Raw genomic sequence first — 20,028 nt, forward strand, 5'->3', positions numbered from 1 at the left:
TCGATCTACGCAATTTATATACGATGACATGTGTCAACCAAGTCAGGAAGCCTGACCACCCGATCCCGTTAGTCGCCTCTTATGACAATCATACTATTAGTATGACGGAGATAAGTTCTAGCCTGGATCTTCAAGTGGGTCTGTTAAAAATTGAGTAGAGTGTCCTTGATTATGACTCAAGTACCGTTAACTGTAATTAGCAGAAGTAAGAGCTAAATATAAATTGATTTCTCCTTACATACTTACGAAAAACTGTCATTAGCAGATGTAAGAGCTAAAAATAGATTGTTTCCTACTGATATACTTACGAACAGATTCAGACAACGCTGAACTAACATACCACGGTAATATGATACTACCATATCGACTTGTAAGCTGTGTGATAAATCATACGGGTCCTTGTAATGTAGATCACAGATGCTTGATTGGGGGTATCTTTATCACCACCATGCGCGCTTACAATGCGCAGATAACAGTAGTTCCCGCCGTCACCTGATGAACCAGACTGAGGTGTGTTAACCCACGAAACACGACATGGGGTTCTTTTCAAGCGTTGGACAATGTCTTTTGGTTCTGTTGAACATTATTTTCGTGGTAAGTACCGAATAACTGTTTATGAAAATGTACCGTTACGGAAGGAGGCTGTGATGTTGATGGTGCAACAGGTGTCTGGAGTCGAAGAGGATGAACGAAGTTGCTGACCCAGTTTGAAATCTGATGTTTGACGTTTTTGACGCCAAATAGAAACAGGAACTTACAGGAAAACCCGTGCCTTTGATTTCCTGTAAATTTAGTTATTAATTGACGTAAATTGTATAATAACATCCATCTTCTGTGTAGCAGTGATAATAAAAAAATCGTCTCTCCACGTCGGAGAACGCTCACTCCCCAACCGACGAAGTGGATCGGGTGGACAGGGTCGATGTAGGCTCATGATATGAATCGCGGGGTGCCTTATCCAGTTCCAATTATGTACAAACGGTCGCTATAGAGCTAAAGATGGTTGATTCCAGCGTTGAACACATTCCGAATATTACATAAATATTCATTTGCACCAAATGTGTTTTGTGGCCTAGAAATGGTTATCTATCTGGAAAGGATCTCACATACTCATGCCATTTTTAACTGAAAGCTAAGCTTGCCTGTAAGCCTTAGTCTAGTGAAAATCCACGTGGACAGTGAAATCCCACACTTTCACTAAATGTGGTTGAATATGTATGACTGTGAATTTCCTGTAAGTTTAGTGCTGGTGGTCAGGGGAATATCTGGGTATGTGCCGGACACAGAACATCCTCGGTCATCCAGGCACATTTTCGTTGTATCCCGATACACACCATGGAGTCATTCCCTGCCAGAACTCCGGTTCGAGCCTGATTTTGAGACCATGCTTGAAAAGCTCTTTAACTAAATATTATAAGCTCCAGACATTCAGTGCTAAGTTAGAGATAAGTGCTTTCGAGCGGATCGTACGTCGCATTTTACGTCGAACTATCAAACACTGGTCCAATTTTGGGGTTTCACTCAGCATATCAACCGCCACGGCAACCGAAAGTCTGTTGGAAACAGTCTCAGACAATACAAGAACGGACCTGAGTCCGAATCGTCTTGCTACACTGAATCTTTGAGAAGATCCGGGTTCAGTAGCCGATGCTTGTCATAAGAGGCGACTAACGGGATCGGGTGGTCAGGCTTCCTGACTTGGTTGACACATGTCATCGTATTCCAGTTGCGTAGGTCGATACTCATGCTGCTGATCACTGGCTTGTCTGGTCCCGACTCGATTCTTTACAGACTGCTGCCATATAGCTGGAATATTGCTGAGTGCGGCGTTAAACAATAAACAAGCGACATTTGAACAAGGAACCATCATTAAGCCTGCTGCTGAATTTGTACAGGGTCAGATTATACGGAGGGCAACTGTTAAGCGATGGCATTGTTGTTATTCTTAATGGGATGAAGTGAAGATATAGTCTGACACCCTTGTGTCGAATTTTGACATGTCGAAATTATGGTTGCAAACTTAAGTACAAGCTCAGCACATGTTCCTCTTGTGTCTTACCTTGGCTAGCTTGAAGTATTTACAAAGGTAAGTCAAATTCGAAAGCTTGCTTGCATTTGTTAGCGTGAATATAGCGACTTGTGTGTGTGTGTGTGTAGTTATATGTCCCGGTCGATAAAGTCCTTGTTTTATCCTTTAAGGCCGAACGCAAGGCACGGTGACATCAAATACCACGTTTTGGTATGACACTACCAGGTGATCGAACCGCCTACTATCCGCTTTCCGACCAGACGCTTTATCCAGTAGAACCCCAGCTGTTGTTATTGTGCTACCTCTTTATAGCACTATGATGATCATTGTTAGGAATCCAATAGTAAGTTACTCCGCCTTTAGTAATGGTTCAGCAATATCACGGTGGGGAACACCAGAAATGGGTTTGACCCATTGTACCCATGTGGGGAATCGAACCCTGGTCTTTAGTGAGTCAGCTTAAACACAACCTGCATCACTTTGCCGAATATAGTTCTGACAGACATAATCACACATTGTACCCACGTGGGGAATCGAACCCGGACCTTGGCGTGACGAGCGAACATTTTAACCACTAGGCTACTCCGTCGGCCCCAGTAGCCATAAAGGGACCAGTATTAGATAAGGTACTACATATATGTACCCAAGGTACTTGAACACTGAATATCATAGCTTAGTAATGTACAGAACAGGTGGCAGGCGTGTCGGCGTGATGAGCGAACGCTTCACCCACTGGGCTACCCCATCGATTCCTATAGTGTCACTGAGTATGATTGTAATGATGATGTTGAACATCAACGTTCACTGTTCACAGCTGCTGTCACTGGTGCTAGTGGTGGTTGGAGTGATCCTCAAGTTCTTCCCCGGTGTCCTCATGCAGTTCCTGTTTGAGGGGGTGAAGGGCATCACTCACTTCCAGCTGCCCGACGGCTCCTCCGAACTCGACACCGTCCCCCTGCTGGACGAGCTGGGCATGTCCGTCCTCATCTTCGGGGTTGTGTTGTTCAGTGTGTCCTTTCTGGCGTGTTGCGGGGCCTGCTATAAGATTAGGGTATTCCTTGGGCTGGTGAGTACATCCTTCTCTTGAATGGGGTAGATCCTTCTGGGCTGGTGTGTCGATCCTCGTGTTTACGGGTGAAGATCTTTAGGGGCTGATGGGTAGATTCTTCCTGGGACTGGTGTGTACATCCTTCTGTTGAAGAGATCTAGATCCTTCTGTTGAAGTATGTAGATCCTTTTGGGTTGGTGGGTAGATCCTCCTGTTGAAGTATGTAGATCCTTTTGGGCTGGTGGGTAGATCCTTCTGTTGAAGAGGTGTAGATCCTTTTGGGTTTGGGTAGATCCTTCTGTTGAAGTATGTAGATCCTTTTGCGCTGGTGGGTAGATCCTTCTGTTCAAGGTTGTACATTCTTCTGGGCTGATGTGTGCATCCTTCTGTTGAACGGTGTAGCTCCTTCTGGGCTGGTGCGTAGATCCTTCTGTTGATGAGTGTAGATCCTTCTGGGCTGGTGAGTAGATCCTTCTGTCGATGGGTATAGATTCTTCTGGGCTGGTGGTAGATTCTCCTGTTGAATGGTGTAGAATCTTCTGGGCTGGTGGGTAGATCCTTCTGTTGAAGGGATGTAGATCCTTTGGGGCTTGTGTGTAGATCCTTCTTTTGAAGGGTGTTGATTCTTTTGGGCTTGTTGGTAGATCCTTCTGTCGATTGGTATAGATTCTTCTGGGCTGGTGGGTAAATTCTTTTATGGAATGGTATAGAATCTTCTGGGCTGGTGTGTAGATCCTTCTGTTGATTGGTGTAGATTCTTCTGGGCTGGTGACTAGATCCTTCTGCTGAAGGGGTGTATATCCTTCTAGGCTGATGTGTAGATCCTTCTGTTGAAGGGTGTAATCCTTCTTTTGAAGGGTGTTGATCCTTTTGGGCTTGTTGGTATATCCTTCTGTTGATGGGTGTAGATCCTTATGATTATATGGTATAGTGTCTTCTGGATATGGGGTGTAAAATATTCTATGGATTTGATGCCGATGATTCTCCGAAGAACGTAGATTCGTCTGGGGACGGGGTGTAGATTCTTCTGAGAATGGGGTGTAAATTGTTTTTCGGATGGGGTGCAGATCCTTCTGTACGTGGCGTGTAGATCCTCAGCAGAGTATTAACGTTATCCCGTTTTTGTTGCTGCAGTTCTGCGTCCTCGTCATCATCCTCATCCTCTCTGTGGCCACTGTGGGAGGCCTCTTCTTCAACCCTGATTCGCCGGTAGGCTATATGGTCTTATATCACCTCTCTAGCATGCTCGTACAAACAATATTAACCTGGTTCGGTATAATTGACTTTGTGTACTTGTAGATACATGGTACAATTTGGAATCACTCATAATGTTTTAACGTTTTTGTGTTTAAGTTATTAAATCGATTTTAGGTGAAGTGAGGGGAAATGGAGTTTAACGTCGTACTTGAGAATATTTCGCTCATATGACGACGTTCATGCGGTGTATGTGTGGCTGCTTGTACTAGCCCAGACTTGAGCTGGTTTTATAGTGCTAGCCCACTGAGATACCTTGCCGCAGTTTAGATGTTAGGGAAGTGATGTTACTTACAGCAATGAACCCTTGTGTGTGTGCGTGCGTGCGTGCGTGCAAGTGCGTGTTTGTGCCAAAGCCTGCTTTGTCTGTTGGCATGCGTGTGTTTTGAGTATGTGTGCTTATGTGTGTCAGTATTTGTGAGCACATGCATGTGTTAATGTGTGAGTGCATGCGTGTGTTTATGTGTGGGTATGTGTGTGTGTAAGTATGATGCGTGTTAATGTGTGAGTGACTGAGTAAGTGTCTAAATATCTATCTATCTATCTATCTATCTGTCTATCTATCTATCTATCTATCTATCTATATGTGTGTGCGTGCGTGCGTGGGGTGGCCATGTGTGTTTACGGGTGCTCGCTGTGACGTTGGTAGTCTACGTCAGTAGTCTGGTGAAAACCATAGGAATTCCTACAATGATCACTTGATCCTGGAACATGTAAGGGAGGCAACAAAGTATGTGTGTGTTTGAAGGCATGTTTTGCCCTTGTGACGTAAAATGTAACTCACTCACTCACTGCAGGCATGGTAACAAGGTGGTCAGTGTGCGTTGTGTTAGTGCTGGCGTGTGTGTGCCTGTGCGTGTGCGTGTGCGTGTGCGTCTGTGCTAACTGATGCATATGCGTGCACATTTTTGTACATCTCCGCATGTTTCCAGTTGCATACAAAGATCAAGAACGAGTTCAAACAAAAGGTGCACGATGACTACACTGGACCACAAAAGAAGGACGTCTTCTCCCTCCTTGTCAACATCCTCTGCTACTCTGTAAGTAAATTGACATCACCAACGACGATGCTATATGCCATTACGAACCATAGACTATATATCATTACCGACTCTTAGTTCAATCACTAGTGAAGACCCGGGTTCGATTCCCCACATAGATACAATATGTGAAGCCCATTTCTGGTGTCCCCCGCCGTGATATTGCTGGAATATAGCTTAAACCGGCGTAAAACTAACCTCACTCACTCACTCTGTCACTAGTATCTAGAGTGATTGGCTATTTGCAAAGACAGAGTGTTGAATAAAAATTATTTCCACCTGCAGCGTTAATATTGAGGGGCGATCGGGTAGCCTAGTGGTTAATGCCTTCGCTCGTAACGCTGAAGACCCGGGTTCGATTCCCCATTTGGATAAAATATGTGAAGCCCATTTCTGGTGTCGCCCACCACGATATTGCTGGACTGACTGACTGAGTTTGGTTTTACGCCGCTTTTAGCAATATTCCAGCAACATCACGGCGGGGGACACCAGAAAATGCCCATGTGGGGATTGACGAGCCAACGCTTTAACCATTAGGCTACCCCACCGCCCCGATATTGCTGGAATATTGCTAAGAGCGGCGAAACTGAGGTACCGGAATAAAATACTCCGCCATCGAATAGCAATCCTCTGATTTTTTAAATTTTAAGCCACAAATAAACATGGGGGTAGCATACAATCCTTTGTACGGCAGTCTACATCTGTACCACAAACCACCATCCCCTCCAACCCCCCTACCCTAACACCAACCCACCCACTTCACCCCCTCCCTCCCTCACCAATGGTTGGAAACGTTTCACTGTTGACGACGTCAGTGACGTGGTGTTGTTTCGCCAGTTGAACTGCTGCGGCATGGCTGGACCTGACGACTTTGACCACACGGCGCCGTGGACGAACTACAACCTAAAGACCGGGGGAACGTACCACATTGACGTCACGCCGGCATGTTGTGTCCACAGCTACCTCAAGGCCAACGACCTCTCATGCGCCCGGAAACAACCTGGGTCTGGGTCTGAGTATGACACAAACAAGACAAATACAAGGGTAAGTACCTTTCTCTTTTAGACGGGGCGGTGGGTTGGTCTAGTGGTTAAAGCCTTCGTTCGTCACGCCGAAGCTGGGACAGGACACATCAGGTGGGGAATATTTACCTGAAGCTGCCTTTGTGTCTGTTGTTGTGGTGGTGGTAGAATTGGGTTTAACGTCGTGCTTGAGAATATTCGGCTCATATGACGTCACGCCGAATCTCACCACAGCTGGAACAGGACACATCAGGTTAGGAATACTTACCTGAAGCTTCCTTTGTGTCAGTTGTGGTGGTGGTGGTAGAATTGGGTTTAACGTCGTGCTTGAGAATATTTCGCTCATATGACGTCACGCCGAATCTCACCACAGCTGGAACAGGACACATCAGGTTGGGAATACTTACCTGAAGCTTCCTTTGTGTCAGTTGTGGTGGTGGTGGTAGAATTGGGTTTAACGTCGTGCTTGAGAATATTTCGCTCATATGACGTCACGCCGAATCTCACCACAGCTGGAACAGGACACATCAGGTTGGGAATACTTACCTGAAGCTTCCTTTGTGTCAGTTGTAGCTGTAGTTGATAGGAAGGAGGGACAGTGAGGTAGTGTAGTGGTTAAAGCGTTTGCTCGTCATGCCAAAGACCTGGGTTCGATTCCACACATCGGTACAATGTGTGGAGCCCATTTCTGGTGTCCCCCGCCGTGATATTGCTGGTATTTGTTAAAAGCGGCGTAAAATTCTCTCACTCACTTTTAGACCGTCTCCATGGTCAGGCGTTTGTTTGTTTGTTGTGTAACACCACACTTAGCAAAAATCCAGTGATTGATATCATGAGCAGCGATCTACGTATTTGGGGGGCGGAGGGGTAGCCTAATGGTTAAAGCGTTGGCCCGTCACGCCGAAGACCCGGGTTCGAATCCCCACATGGGTACAATGTGTGAAGCCCATTTCTGGTGTCCACCGCCGTGATGTTGCTGGAATATTGCTAAAAGCGGCGTAAAATCAAACTCAGTCAGTCAGTCAGTCAGTCAGTCTACGTATTTTGGGGTCAGCGATCTGGACTGTAGTCTGTTTGCATTGAAAACGTACCGATGAATGTCAATTTAAACAAAAAAGTAAATCGAATAAGATGAAATTAAGATTGCGAATCCTCATATATTTACCTTGCCAAGTGAACATTTAAATCTCAGAATTTTATTCAACTTAGGATAAAAGTTGTTTAACAAACGATCATAGTTTCAAATCGCTATTATTGGTTTGTATTATAAGGGGGTATGCACATTAAATGAAACACCGGTACATGTAGAGTTGGTCTAAGTTAACGCTCATCACGAACCGCACGTGCATTTGTTTCACTGTTCCATCTACAGTGCTCACCCCCTTGTAAAACAAACCAAGCCAACTTTTGTCCTACAATGTATATATTCTGAGATTTAAATGTTCACTTGGCAAGGCAAAATTATGAGGATTCGCAGTCATAATTTCACTTTATTTGATTTACCTTTTTGTTTAAAGTGAAATTCATCGGTACTGCAAACAGACTATAGCTGATACAGTAAGTTAGTGTTGGGAATCGGAAACCAAATCCACAATCGATTATGGTAGGACCTGTGGCGAACGATTATCGATTATAATCGGAATATATACATTTTTAATGTAATCACCAAGTTTAGGGTTTTTTCCCCAGTTTTCTTTTTCGAATTAAAGTTTTTTAAACTTATACTGTCATGCAATGAAATGCATGCATGCAAGTAAGACACTGCAATTGTAATTAAACTGTAAAAGTGGTTAAAATTTTACAATGCGCATAGCTTTACACTGTTGAGCGGATGTTTGTTCGTGAATATTCGTCAAATTTAATGGTTAGTTTACTTCATTCAAATCAAAATTCCAATCAATCGAAAATATGTTTTTTTACAATCGATAATCATTTTTAATCCTTCTTTCGATCGATTTTCGAATATTTTCGATCATCGGAACACCACTGCGGTTAGTCACTTCTTAATCGAGTGACCGACAATAAGAGTGTCGATGTTTGCATTTGGGATACGATGAAATGCCTCAATAAAGTCAGCGATCTGGACTAGTGGAAACGGTTACTATGTCGATTTGTAAATAATTGATTCTGGATAGGGAGGCCTGGGGGTAGCCTAGTGGTTAAAGCGTCCTCTTGCCACGCCGAAAACCCGGGTTCGATTCTCCACATGGGTACAACATGTGAAGCCCATTTCTGGTGTCCCCCGCCGTGATATTGCTGGAATATTGCTAAAAGCGGAGTAAAACTCACACACTCACTCACATTCTGGATATGAAAATCCAGTGAATGATATCTTGAGCATCGATCTACGCATTTGGGATACGCTGACACGCGACAACTGAGTCAAGGATCCTGGCCAGCCAATACCATTAGACCAATTCTAACCGGTCCGTGATCTAGTGGCTGGAACGTCTATTTGAAGAGTGGAAGGTCGGGGGTTTGATTCGATGACCGCGCTTTGCCGTCTTAATCATGGTACTTGTTGCTGCTCTGCCTGGTACGTGGTATACAGGGGTTAAACCAAGGACCTAGTCAGTTTTCAGTTTTCAGTATACTATGAGCTATGAAGTCCCAAAATATAATGCTTTACATGTCAACCAACAAATCTGACATCATACAGTAGAGCACCGTTGTGTCAAACTCTGATAACTCGATATCTCGGTAGTCTCGATATAAATATCGGTTCCGGCAAAATCCTTCATAATTTATCATTATTCAAGCTCTTTTAACTCTATATGGATGTCTCGAAGTTCGGATTACTCGGTATTTTTTCTTGGTCCCATGAATATCGAGACAACGGTGCTCGACTGCATGTTTCGATAGTACAGTTAAAACAGTGTATATTTTCTGTAACCCCAATTTCTTATATCTATGTTTCAGGGTTGTTATGACAAAATTCTAGACGAGGTCAATAACAACAAGAAATTTGGCGTCATCGGCATTGTGGTCATCATTGTACTACTGGTAAGTCTCACGTAATATGTCACGTCCTGTGGTAGAAATGACGTAACAGGTCTTGTCTTGTGATAATAATGACGTAACAAGTATTGTCCTGTGGTAATAATGACGTAACACGTCTTGTTGGGTGATGATAATGACGTAACAAGTATTGTCCTCGGGTGATATTGACGTAACACGTCTTGTCCTCTGGTAATATTGACGTAACAAGTCCTATCCTGTGGTAATAATGACGTGACACGTCTTGTCATGTGGTAATAATAACGTAACACGTCTTGTCCTGTGGTAATAATGACGTAACACGTCTTGTCCTGTGGTAATAATGGCGTAACACGTCTTGTCCTGAGGTAATATTGACGAAACACGTCTTGTCTAGTGATAATAATGACGTAACACGTCTTGTCCTGTGGTAATATAACGAAACAGGTCTTGTCCTGTGGTAATAATGGCGTAACACGTCTTGTCATGTGGTAATAATGACCTAACACGTCTTGTCCTGTGGTAATATTAACGAAACACGTCTTGTCCTGTGGTAATAATGACGTAACACGTCTTGTCATGTGGTAATAATGACCTAACACGTCTTGTCCTGTGGTAATATTGACGAAACACGTCTTGTCCTGTATTAATATTGACGTAACACGTTTCATCCCGTGGTTATTATAAAATAATACGTCCTTTCCCGTGGTAACTTTGACTTCACTGGGAACGGTACCGTCCGGTTTAACGGGATTTCATTGTATACATATCCGTTTACTAAGCCCTGCAAGTGTTGTTTTCAGGCTCTGGAGGCGGTGTTTTCGGTTGCTCTCATCAGAAGCATCAACAAGGGGGTCTCCCCTGTATAACAGGTGCGTGCCACGTGGTCTCCTGACTTCAATATGTTTACATGACAGTTACATGACTTGGACTAAACCCTGTGTTCAACTTAGTTTTGGTTTGGTTTGTTGTTTTATGCCACGCTCAGCAATATTCCAGCTATATGGCGACGGTCTGTAAATGATGGAGTCTGGACCAGACAATCAAGTGATCAAAAGCATGAATATCAATCTGCGCAATTGGGATACGAGCGAGCGTAACCGCTTGGTCCCGTTAGTCGCCTTTTACGACAAGCATGGGTTACTGAAGACCAATTCTAACCGGAGTTTAGTAACATATAGGGGTTTGAGTTTAGTCTGCTTTTAAGAATGAACAAAATAGGCTCTACGTGTACAATCATGGTCACTCACTGTCAAACACTGAAGCTCACAATATATGGCATTACGTCATACAGGTACAAGAATCGCAATATATTGCCATATGATTTATTGGCCAATACACAGTTCTATTATCCATAGTCAGTCAACTTCTCATTGACTGACTTCGGCTTATGTATACAAGATTGTAGTCTGTCTCACAGTCCCTGAACCACATTATTTCCCCTACTGCCAAGCCCTCTCTGCAGTGCTCAAGCCCTATATAAAGCAAGTCTAGATTCCTCAGGTTCAGAATCTCTGGTCTCCCTAGGGCTCCTTTTCAATATATATGGGCTTGTTTGTTATTATCAAAATTATATGTATTCAGAGACTAAGCCTTAGTCTAACAAGATTGCTGTTGTTTGAATCTCATATGACCAAATTTCCTTCTCGAGTCATCGTGTGTATTTATGAGACGAATTCGTGTAACCGGTATTCAAATGGTGACAACTATAACAGGGAATGGTCGGGACCGACAGGTACTTCGAGTTATGCATAATATTCGAGACACCGGCATTCGACTCATCGGGATTTGACTGTATATATTTCGTTTCAGGTTTCTCTGAAGGGGATGAGGGCGCGTGCACATAAATGTATACATACTTCATTGATATGAAGGATTCTCATAGACCTCGATCTTCACGGCAAATTCCCACATACTGATCTGACGAAATCAATGGCCATATGACTTTGTAATAGGTCTACATATCGGTTGCTATACAGTTTGAGTGAATGAACCACAGATTTACAGTCAGTATGTTGGATCACCTATAAGTATGTCGGTGTTTCAAGTATGTCTTACATTGTTCGTATACACAAGTTAAAGGCTTCCTTTTGAATGCCTATTTTCGTTATAAACTGAAGTACAAAAGAAAGGTCTCACCTTTTGTTTTGTGTGTATTTTCAACCAAACAACAAAATATTTTGGCTAGTTTTCTAAAATTACTAGTAAGCACAAGATGTGAACTTTCATTTTGTAATCAGTATATTTTTATCTGTCCATCCACTTTGAAATTGTGTACAATAATTGTTGAAAAAGAATGAACGAATGTTATTTAATGCCGCATTCTGCAATATTCAGCCATACTTTGACGGCATGCACAAAGCTTGAAACAAGAAACCAGAGTTGATATGATAACCATTGCCCCATGCCATCGTGTAAAGTGACATCCAATAAACAAAGCCAAACCGTCTGACCACCAGATCCTCTTTAATACCCGAGGCGATTGGGTAGCCTACTGGGTTATGGGTTCGCCCATCACGCTGAAGAGCCAACAGGCAACATGAACGTGTAAATTGTATTTGTTGAATTATATGAATGGACATGTGTTTATCTAAACTGACGTACGAAAGAAAGCACACATCAGACTTTTGGGGACTTCGCTCCAAAAAGCCAACGTGAATATTTTGGCAAGTGCTTAGTTGTGCCTCACAAACATTGTGTCCGTGTGGCCAAAACACCAGAGACATCGTACATAGGCGGATCCAGAGGGGTGGGGGTGGGGTGCAGGGTGATTTTGTCCTGAAAGTTTATTAAATGACCATTGAAACTCTAGTGAGAAACGGGTGAAAATGAAGCGTGCAAACCCCACACACCCCACATCCCCACCACCCCATCCTCCTCTTTCTAAAAAAACTGTATAGCCCTAACGAAGACGGTTCAGTGGATGTTGACGGGTTCATCACTTGCAGGGTATTATCAAAACACGTTTCACAATATTTATTTATATTTTTGTGGACCATATGACACACGACACGCCCATTGCTCGTGTAGGCTCACCACTGTTCAATAAATAGTCTACTTTATACGCTGGTTGTCAGTTAAATGTATGTCGTGTATAATACAGAAAAAATCATTACAAACTGTATTCCTGTTGTTTTTCCTGTTTTTTTCTTCAAATAACTATGACGTGACTGTTATCCTTAACTGCAATGATGTCAGAAATTGCGTTATTATAGAAAGATTACCATGGAAACCGACATGATGAGATGGTGTTCAGCAATGAGGAGACAAACATTACGCTAAGCATTGTACAATATATAATATAAATGTATGTGAAACACTAGACATATACAGTAATACAGTAGAAATGTATGTGAAACACTAGACATATACTGTAGAAATGTATGTGAAACAATAGACATATACTGTAAAAATGTATGTGAAACAATAGACACACAGAGTAGAAATGTATGTGAAATACTAGACATATACTGTAAAAATGTATGTGAAACAATAGACATATACTGTAAAAATGTATGTGAAACAATAGACACACAGAGTAGTAATGTATGTGAAACACTAGACATATACTGTAAAACTGTATGTGAAACAATAGACACACAGAGTAGAAATGTATGAGAAAAACACTAGACATATACTGTAAAAATGTATGTGAAACAATAGACGAAATGTATGTGAAGCAATAGACACACGGTAGAAAAGTATGTGAAACAACAGACATATAATGTAAAAATGTATGTGAAACAATAGACACACAGGTGAAATGTATGTGAAACAATAGACATATACTGTAAAAATGTACGTGAAACAATAGACGAAATGTATGTGAAACAATAGACACAGAGTAGAAATGTATGTGAAACAACAGACACAGAGCAGAAATATATGTGAAACAATAGACACACAGAGTAGAAATGTATGTAAAACAATAGATACAGAGTAGAAATGTATGTGAAACAATAGACACACAGTAGAATTGTATTTGAAACAATAGACACAGAGTAGAAATGTATGTGAAACAATAGACACACAGTAGAATTGTATTTGAAACAATAGACACAGAGTAGAAATGTATATGAAACAATAGACACAGAGTAGAAATGTATGTGAAACAATAGACACAGAGTAGAAATATATGTGAAACAATAGACACACACAGTAGAAATGTATGTGAAACAATAGACACACACAGTAGAAATGTATGTAAAACAATAGACACAGAGTAGAAATGTATGTGAAACAATAGACACACACAGTAGAAATGTATGTGAAACAATAGACACAGAGTAAAAATGTATGTGAAACAATAGACACACAGTAGAAATGTATGTGAAACAATAGAAACACAGAGTAAAAATGTATGTGAAACAATAGACACACAGTAGAAATGTATGTGAAACGTTATGCCATATACAGTACTCTGGGTTTGTATGCTGGGAAAACTGTAATCTGCCGGCTTCCACACTTTTTCACATGATTACCAAAAGCTATTAAGATTATTGGGCTGATTTGCTTGCGTGCTGTGCACATTCGGCTCTTTCAAGGTAATGAAATGTAATTCCAACGGATCATATAATTGTATAAACCTCCTCTGACGTCACTCTATTGTCTCGCCAGGTTATCCTTTTACCGGGTAAACCTCTACAGGCAGTTTTAATTTTCTCCAAGAAATCCCAGGGATTTTCTACAGAATTTCCCAGGTCCTAGGGATTTTCTTCACAATTGCACGGGGATTTTCTTAAGAAAAGCTCTCGATTTTACGTGTACAAGGTTTGAAGATTGATATAACTTTGTCTTGCTATTACTAAATACGAAGAAAGTCATATCATGTGTCTTTTTCTCATCATCCGTTGAACATTAATTGTCCGTCAAGTGAGGCCTGAAGTTGCTCTTTGGAGACTCTCTAAACAATTATGTTTACCCAAATCTTTTTTATATCTCTGTCTGTATAAAGTTATTAAACATCTGCGAATCTTCCTCCAAAAATGTTTTTCTTGAAAATAAACACGTGCATATAGTCACTCAGAGGCCCAGATAAGCTGCGTATCCGGGTAAAATACGCATAGAAAATTTCCAATTACGCATTGAAAAATAATTGTTGCGTACCAATTACGCATTTAAAATGTTAGATACGCAAAATGTTTAAAACAAATGCGTACGAAATATATTTATATAAATCGCTTGCGTAATGAAAAAGACATGGATTGCTATCAAGTTGTACTGTTAGTATAGGACTAGTGTTGTACTGTCAGTATAATAATAATAATAATAATAAGTGTTCTTGTATAGCGCACAAATCAAACTGCAAGGCAATTTCTCTAGGCGCTAAAAGATAGAGTGATCTGAAGAAAGGATTAAAGTTCATAAGCTTGTTTAAAAAGGAAAGTTTTCAGTTGGGACTGGAAAGATTCCACGGACGCGGCTTGTCGGATGTGAAGAGGCAGTGAGTTCCAGAAAAGGGGGAGAGCTGTGTAAGAGAACTGTCTATGTCCATATGACTTTAATCTGACCTTGGGGACATTCAACTGACAATTAGAACTTGATCTTAAAAGCCGTGGTGGGACATATTCACTGAGGAGATCTTTCAGATAGATTGAGCTTTGTCATGGAGGCACTTGAAAGCGAGAGTGAGGATTTTATATTCTATTCTCTGTTTCGTGGGCAGCCAATGTAAGCGTATCAGCAATGGTGTAATGTGACTGCGCTTGTTGACTCGCAAATCAATCGCGCCGCAGAGTTCTGAATCCTCTGGAGCTTGGACAATAGATCTTGGCGGATATTTACAAGAAGACTGCAGCAATAATCCAAACGTGAGAGAACAAGTGAACGAACTAGGTGGTGAGCTGCATCAAATGTCAGAATATCACGAATGGAAGCAATATTTCTGAGATGAAAATAGCATGACTTACAAACAGAGTTTACGTGTGTTTCCATGGATAAATTTGAGTCTAGAAAAACACCAAGGTCTTTCACGGAATCACTGAAAGGAACTTTCTCATTACCCACTACCAACGAAGACACATCCACCTTAGCAGTGCTACTGGGTGATCCACACAGCAAAACCTCGGTCTTACTGTCATTTAATCTCAGCTTCCTTTGTAACATCCATGCTTTGGAGTCAAGGATACAGTCTTCGATTATAGACATATAGGATGAGTGATTTTGTATGAAATCATTTCTATTATATTTAAGTTGGTTTTGATTAGGTATGACATAACTCAGAACATACCTGCTTAGTAAACTTACTCAATGACATAATACTTAGGTGAGTAAAATGACTGAAATACGCACATATTTGAAAGCAGTGGGTAACGGAAAATGAAATACCCACTCAACATTCATAATACCCACTCAAAAAAAATACAGTGGGTACAGTACCCACATGAGCTAAATCTTATCTGGAGCTCTGAATATAGTGATACTCATCCAGGTCAGACAAGAGACAGTATGTTATTCCTGAGGTTAAAGAAGGGGTATGCTTAAACCAATGATGTTCCAGGTAACTGATGAACTGATAGAAATATGAACTTTTACGAATATTTAAAGATAAATGTTCAGCGCCCACTATGACCGCCATGCATTAAAAGAGAATATCCTTTTGGATTATGTATAAAACCAAAAGTAATCATATAAAGTCATACAGGCTACTCGGCTTATAATTTCTAAACTGATTGAATCAGAAACGGAAATCACAGAATAGCTGTTAATGTCCTTAGCAGCGAAGAGTATATTTTATACTGGTATGCAGGTGCGTTCACTTCACGTTTCATCTGGGTTGCCTCCCCTGTCTTCTGACATGCGCTGTGAACCCTAGCAACCGACATCACATCACGATGGACGGCGAAGAGGAACAAGCTACTTCTGCTGGAGATACCAATAATGGTAATATTGTATGGCTTATGCACTATAAATTTTATGTTATGTCGTTTTAATTGCCAATTTTGGTGGTAATCATCTGGCATTAGTACTGACTGTCGAAGAGTACAATGCCGAAAATGTTAGATGATTGTTTTTGTTCTGTTTTCGATCACACACAAACACCTGCCTGTACCTAACTCTCACTTAAAAATTATGCAGTTTGAAATGATGTACCATGTTATACAATTACTTAGCATTTATTAACTTAACACTAGGCTGTGGCAAAGCCTCTATGGCCTTTATGCTTAATTTCGAACACTGACAAATGTATTTTCTGCAGTTTGAATGTTTACTGAGCTCTATTTAAATAGACAAGCGATTGTCAGTGAGTCTCACATGCATAATGTTCACCTAAAAAAAAATAATAATAAGAAAACAGATCACATTTAGTGAAAAAATATTGAGCATAACTGAAACAAATCTAATAATGAGTAATTCTTTATAAAACAGAATGGGTATGATGGTAGAAAGATTGTAAAAAGCCAGGGGACACCATCTAGCAGCAGCATCAAGTAGCGTTGATTTTGAACACATCCTGTCAAAATGTTGTGGCTTCACGTTTTTGAATTTTGTGAAATCATAGGGTTAGAAAATAAGTTTACCAATTTGGTCTACTGCATGGCTGCCATTTATGGGTCTTCAACAATTAAAGTCAACTGCGCTTCCCATGACCAGCATCAGTACTTGTTTCAGAAATACTAACAATGACTAGAGTATATTGCAAGCATGCAGGAAACCCTTATGTTCAAAGTACTGTGATATGATGTGATACATACTATCAGGGTGCCAAGTACCTGTGTGATAATCCTACCGTTCCCTGGCTGTCATGGAAAATAACTATTATCCAGCTTATATCAACTGATTCAGTCATTTTGTTTTGGCGCAAAGCTAATTATACAGTAATAATATTTGTTTGGCTGTTATGTCATGAAACAGCTTTTGCAGTCGACTTTGAGTTTGAGACAGGAATGCATTTTTCTGGGTACAGTTACAGTACTGCATAGTTACAGAGGTGGTGGAATTCCTAGATGACATTTCTCCATCACAAAAGATTCATAGGGTCGCATTCTGTAATTACATCAGATTGTTGTTTGATAATTTATGATTGTATAATTTTCATGTGTACAAAATACCCAAATATCTGCAAATATTGTTTGATGGCTTTGAACTGACCAACTGCTTGGTTTCTATTCGAATCTCATACTTTCATAGTAATATTAATATTGCTGTTAATCCAAATCTATCAATATATTCTGTTATTAATATTAATATGATTCAATAATCAACATGCTTTTATAGAATTGCAGTTTAGTTTAGAAACGTGATCATAATGCCAGACTTTTGTTGAGTGTATTCATGACCCACTTCAGCTACCCCTGATGAGTCTAGGTCTACCCCAACTGTGGGGAGGAAGTCACGTAATCTGAAGGAAGCCACCATCCATCTCAAGGAGGAAGCACTGAGGCGATACAAGCTGAAGCATGGCCATGATGCCCCAGCTGATGCTGACTTCGACCGAGAAACTCCAGGTCCTGAGGAAACCAAAGATGAAGGGAGGGCTGATACGGATACAGGCAAGTCTCAGGAGGAGCTGACAGTTGATGCTGATGTTGAGATGAAGAAGTCTACAAATGAAGATGCTGATGCTAGTGGTTTGAGCCTCAAACAGGGAGAAGCTACACAGTCCCCCAGTCAACCTGCAGGGCTCGATGAAGGGGTTACTGGAAATGTTGTACAATCAGACATTGGTGCTGGAAAAAATGACAAAGGTGATATAGAAGAGAAATCAGCATCAAATCAAAAGGAGGAAGAGGATGCAAGCAAACCAGCTGACTCTGATGTAGCCATGCCTAAGGATCGAAAAGACACAGACACTATTTCAACAGCTGGAACAAACAGGGCTAACACAGATGACCCCGAATCAAGTCAGTTGGGGGTCATGGCAGCTGTAGACAGTGCAGCTGTAGCTGAAGACTATGGGACAGGGAAAGCTGTAGATAACAGCGCGCCCCACCAGCTGAACCTCGGTCGTTAGGTATATAGCGTGTGATCCACCCCCCCTCTGTCTCCACGATTCTGGCTGCCTCGTGTTGGCACCTCCAGCAACTCTTTGAACCTCAACCAATGATATGTTGATGATTTGCATGAATATTTATAATAATCCTCTTTTGTATGTTGGTTATGGCTTCTTTGCAATGTTTGTTTGATAAATGTGTCGGTGATTTGCATGTTTCATCCCATATTAATCCTCTTCTGTATAATATACTGTACAGCAAAAGTAACGCAAGCCTGGCTTTTTGTCAAGTTTTTTAATAGAAGACAACCAAAATCATGTCTAATCATTTATTCTATAGAAAACACTGTCAATTTAACAGTTAAAAGTTGCTGTTGTCATTGAATTGCAATAAGTTCAAATTGATCACAGTCCGTCAAATGGAGATACCCCTGAACGCAAAAAGTGACAGTCTCTCTTTAGGAGCTTGCACACAGGCCGTACAACGTAGCCTCATTGACTTCACTAGAGTCTGAAAGACTGCCTGAGGCAACTGGTTCCGCTCAAACACCAATCTGTATTCCAATTGTGCAAGTGTGAGTGGCTGTCTACCTGCCCCAATCCTCTGTCCAATTTCGTCCCAGAATGTTCAAAGGGAGCCATATCCGGGAAAGAGACGGCCATGGAAAAATGTTAACATTGTTCTGAGCCAGATGATCCATCAACACCCTTGCTGTTTGAGGGCTGCTGGCGTTGTTGACCTGTCAAAACTGGCCCCACATATGACCGTCGGCAGTGGATTCCAGCAGCCCGAAGACGACGCCTAATCGTATTGCTGGACACTGCTCCACTTGACCCAAGAACTAAGGCTGCTGTTACTGTTTCTGCTTGAGTTCGGTTCTTTAGATGAGTGACTCGGATGAACCGATCTTACGTATGAGTTGTCACTCGTAGCTGTCCGGTATGGGGACGATCAGCAGCAACCCCGGTTTACTCATGACGTTGAGAAAGTTGTGTAATGGTGGTAAGATGTCAGCCCAATTGTCTAGCTACAGCGGTTGCAGAGCTACCTCCGTGCAACTTTCCAATGGCCATTCCCCTCTGCTCAGCCATTAGTCTAGGCATCGTTTGTGTCGCGTGTACACCTCCGAACGTCAATACTGAACTGTTTTTTGACACAAACCTTTATAAAGGATACCTCAGAGTGAAATGCATGCTTCCCATCCAGAACCGTCGACGCATGTGCTAAAATTATGGTTTTGCTGCACTGATGGTGTGTTTGAGCGAATGTTTCGTATGGACGTCAAATTGTATGACATCATCTCATCTGGGATCATTACGTCACTTTACCATGAACGATCCATAAACATGAACGCTTACCTTCTTGAAATTTCATTTTTTCGAAACTTGCGTTTCTTTTGCTGTTCAGTATAGTATGATTTGTTCACTGTGTGACCTTTTACTCTTTCTGAGGTTCTAACCTGTATAACTAACATCCATATACCCACAGATTGATTAACGTTAATCTCTCACTGAGTTTCTAATATTGAGCGATACGTTCAATAACAGTCTGTGCTTATAGTTTGAAGCCCTGAGTCGAGTAAAGTTTATGCGTCAACTGCTTTATTATGAGGAACTCAAAGTTTTGAGTATATTCATCCCCTCCTTCGAGGAATGATAAACAATTGAAAGAAATATATAATAATACATAAAGGCAACAATTTATGGATGTCAGCTTCTATATTTTG

General features: G+C 41.3%; 2 protein-coding genes across 3 annotated transcripts in view; both read left to right on the forward strand.

The window, feature by feature from the left end:
* Positions 1-483: 483 nt before the first annotated feature.
* LOC124280798 (tetraspanin-18-like) lies at positions 484-11,818 on the forward strand. The gene is made up of 8 exons (XM_046716774.1): positions 484-594; positions 2,844-3,095; positions 4,212-4,286; positions 5,264-5,371; positions 6,209-6,415; positions 9,313-9,396; positions 10,173-10,241; positions 11,182-11,818. Exons 1-7 carry the CDS (start codon positions 535-537, stop codon positions 10,236-10,238), a joined length of 852 nt encoding a protein of 283 aa, XP_046572730.1. The 5' UTR covers positions 484-534; the 3' UTR covers positions 10,239-10,241; positions 11,182-11,818.
* A 4,336-nt stretch (positions 11,819-16,154) lies between these two features.
* LOC124280799 (cilia- and flagella-associated protein 44-like) overlaps positions 16,155-20,028 on the forward strand; it is a 49,830-nt gene continuing 45,956 nt past the window's right edge. For both annotated transcript variants that reach the window (XM_046716775.1, XM_046716776.1), the window contains exon 1: positions 16,155-16,251. In XM_046716775.1, the coding sequence (XP_046572731.1) occupies positions 16,203-16,251 (49 nt within the window). In that variant the 5' untranslated portion in view covers positions 16,155-16,202. The remainder of the gene's footprint in view (positions 16,252-20,028) is intronic.

Source organism: Haliotis rubra, unplaced genomic scaffold, assembly GCF_003918875.1.
Source record: "Haliotis rubra isolate DU_JTF1 unplaced genomic scaffold, ASM391887v1 Scf274, whole genome shotgun sequence".
Lineage (NCBI taxonomy): Eukaryota > Metazoa > Mollusca > Gastropoda > Lepetellida > Haliotidae > Haliotis > Haliotis rubra.

Excerpts from the sequence above, each read along its gene's own strand:
- LOC124280798 (XM_046716774.1), top strand. The coding sequence starts at position 535 with ATGGGGTTCTTTTCAAGCGTTGGACAATGTCTTTTGGTTCTGTTGAAC. Across the intron at positions 595-2,843 it reads TGTTGAACATTATTTTCGTG|CTGCTGTCACTGGTGCTAGT; the intron begins GTAAGTACCGAA and ends CACTGTTCACAG. Across the intron at positions 5,372-6,208 it reads TCAACATCCTCTGCTACTCT|TTGAACTGCTGCGGCATGGC; the intron begins GTAAGTAAATTG and ends TTGTTTCGCCAG.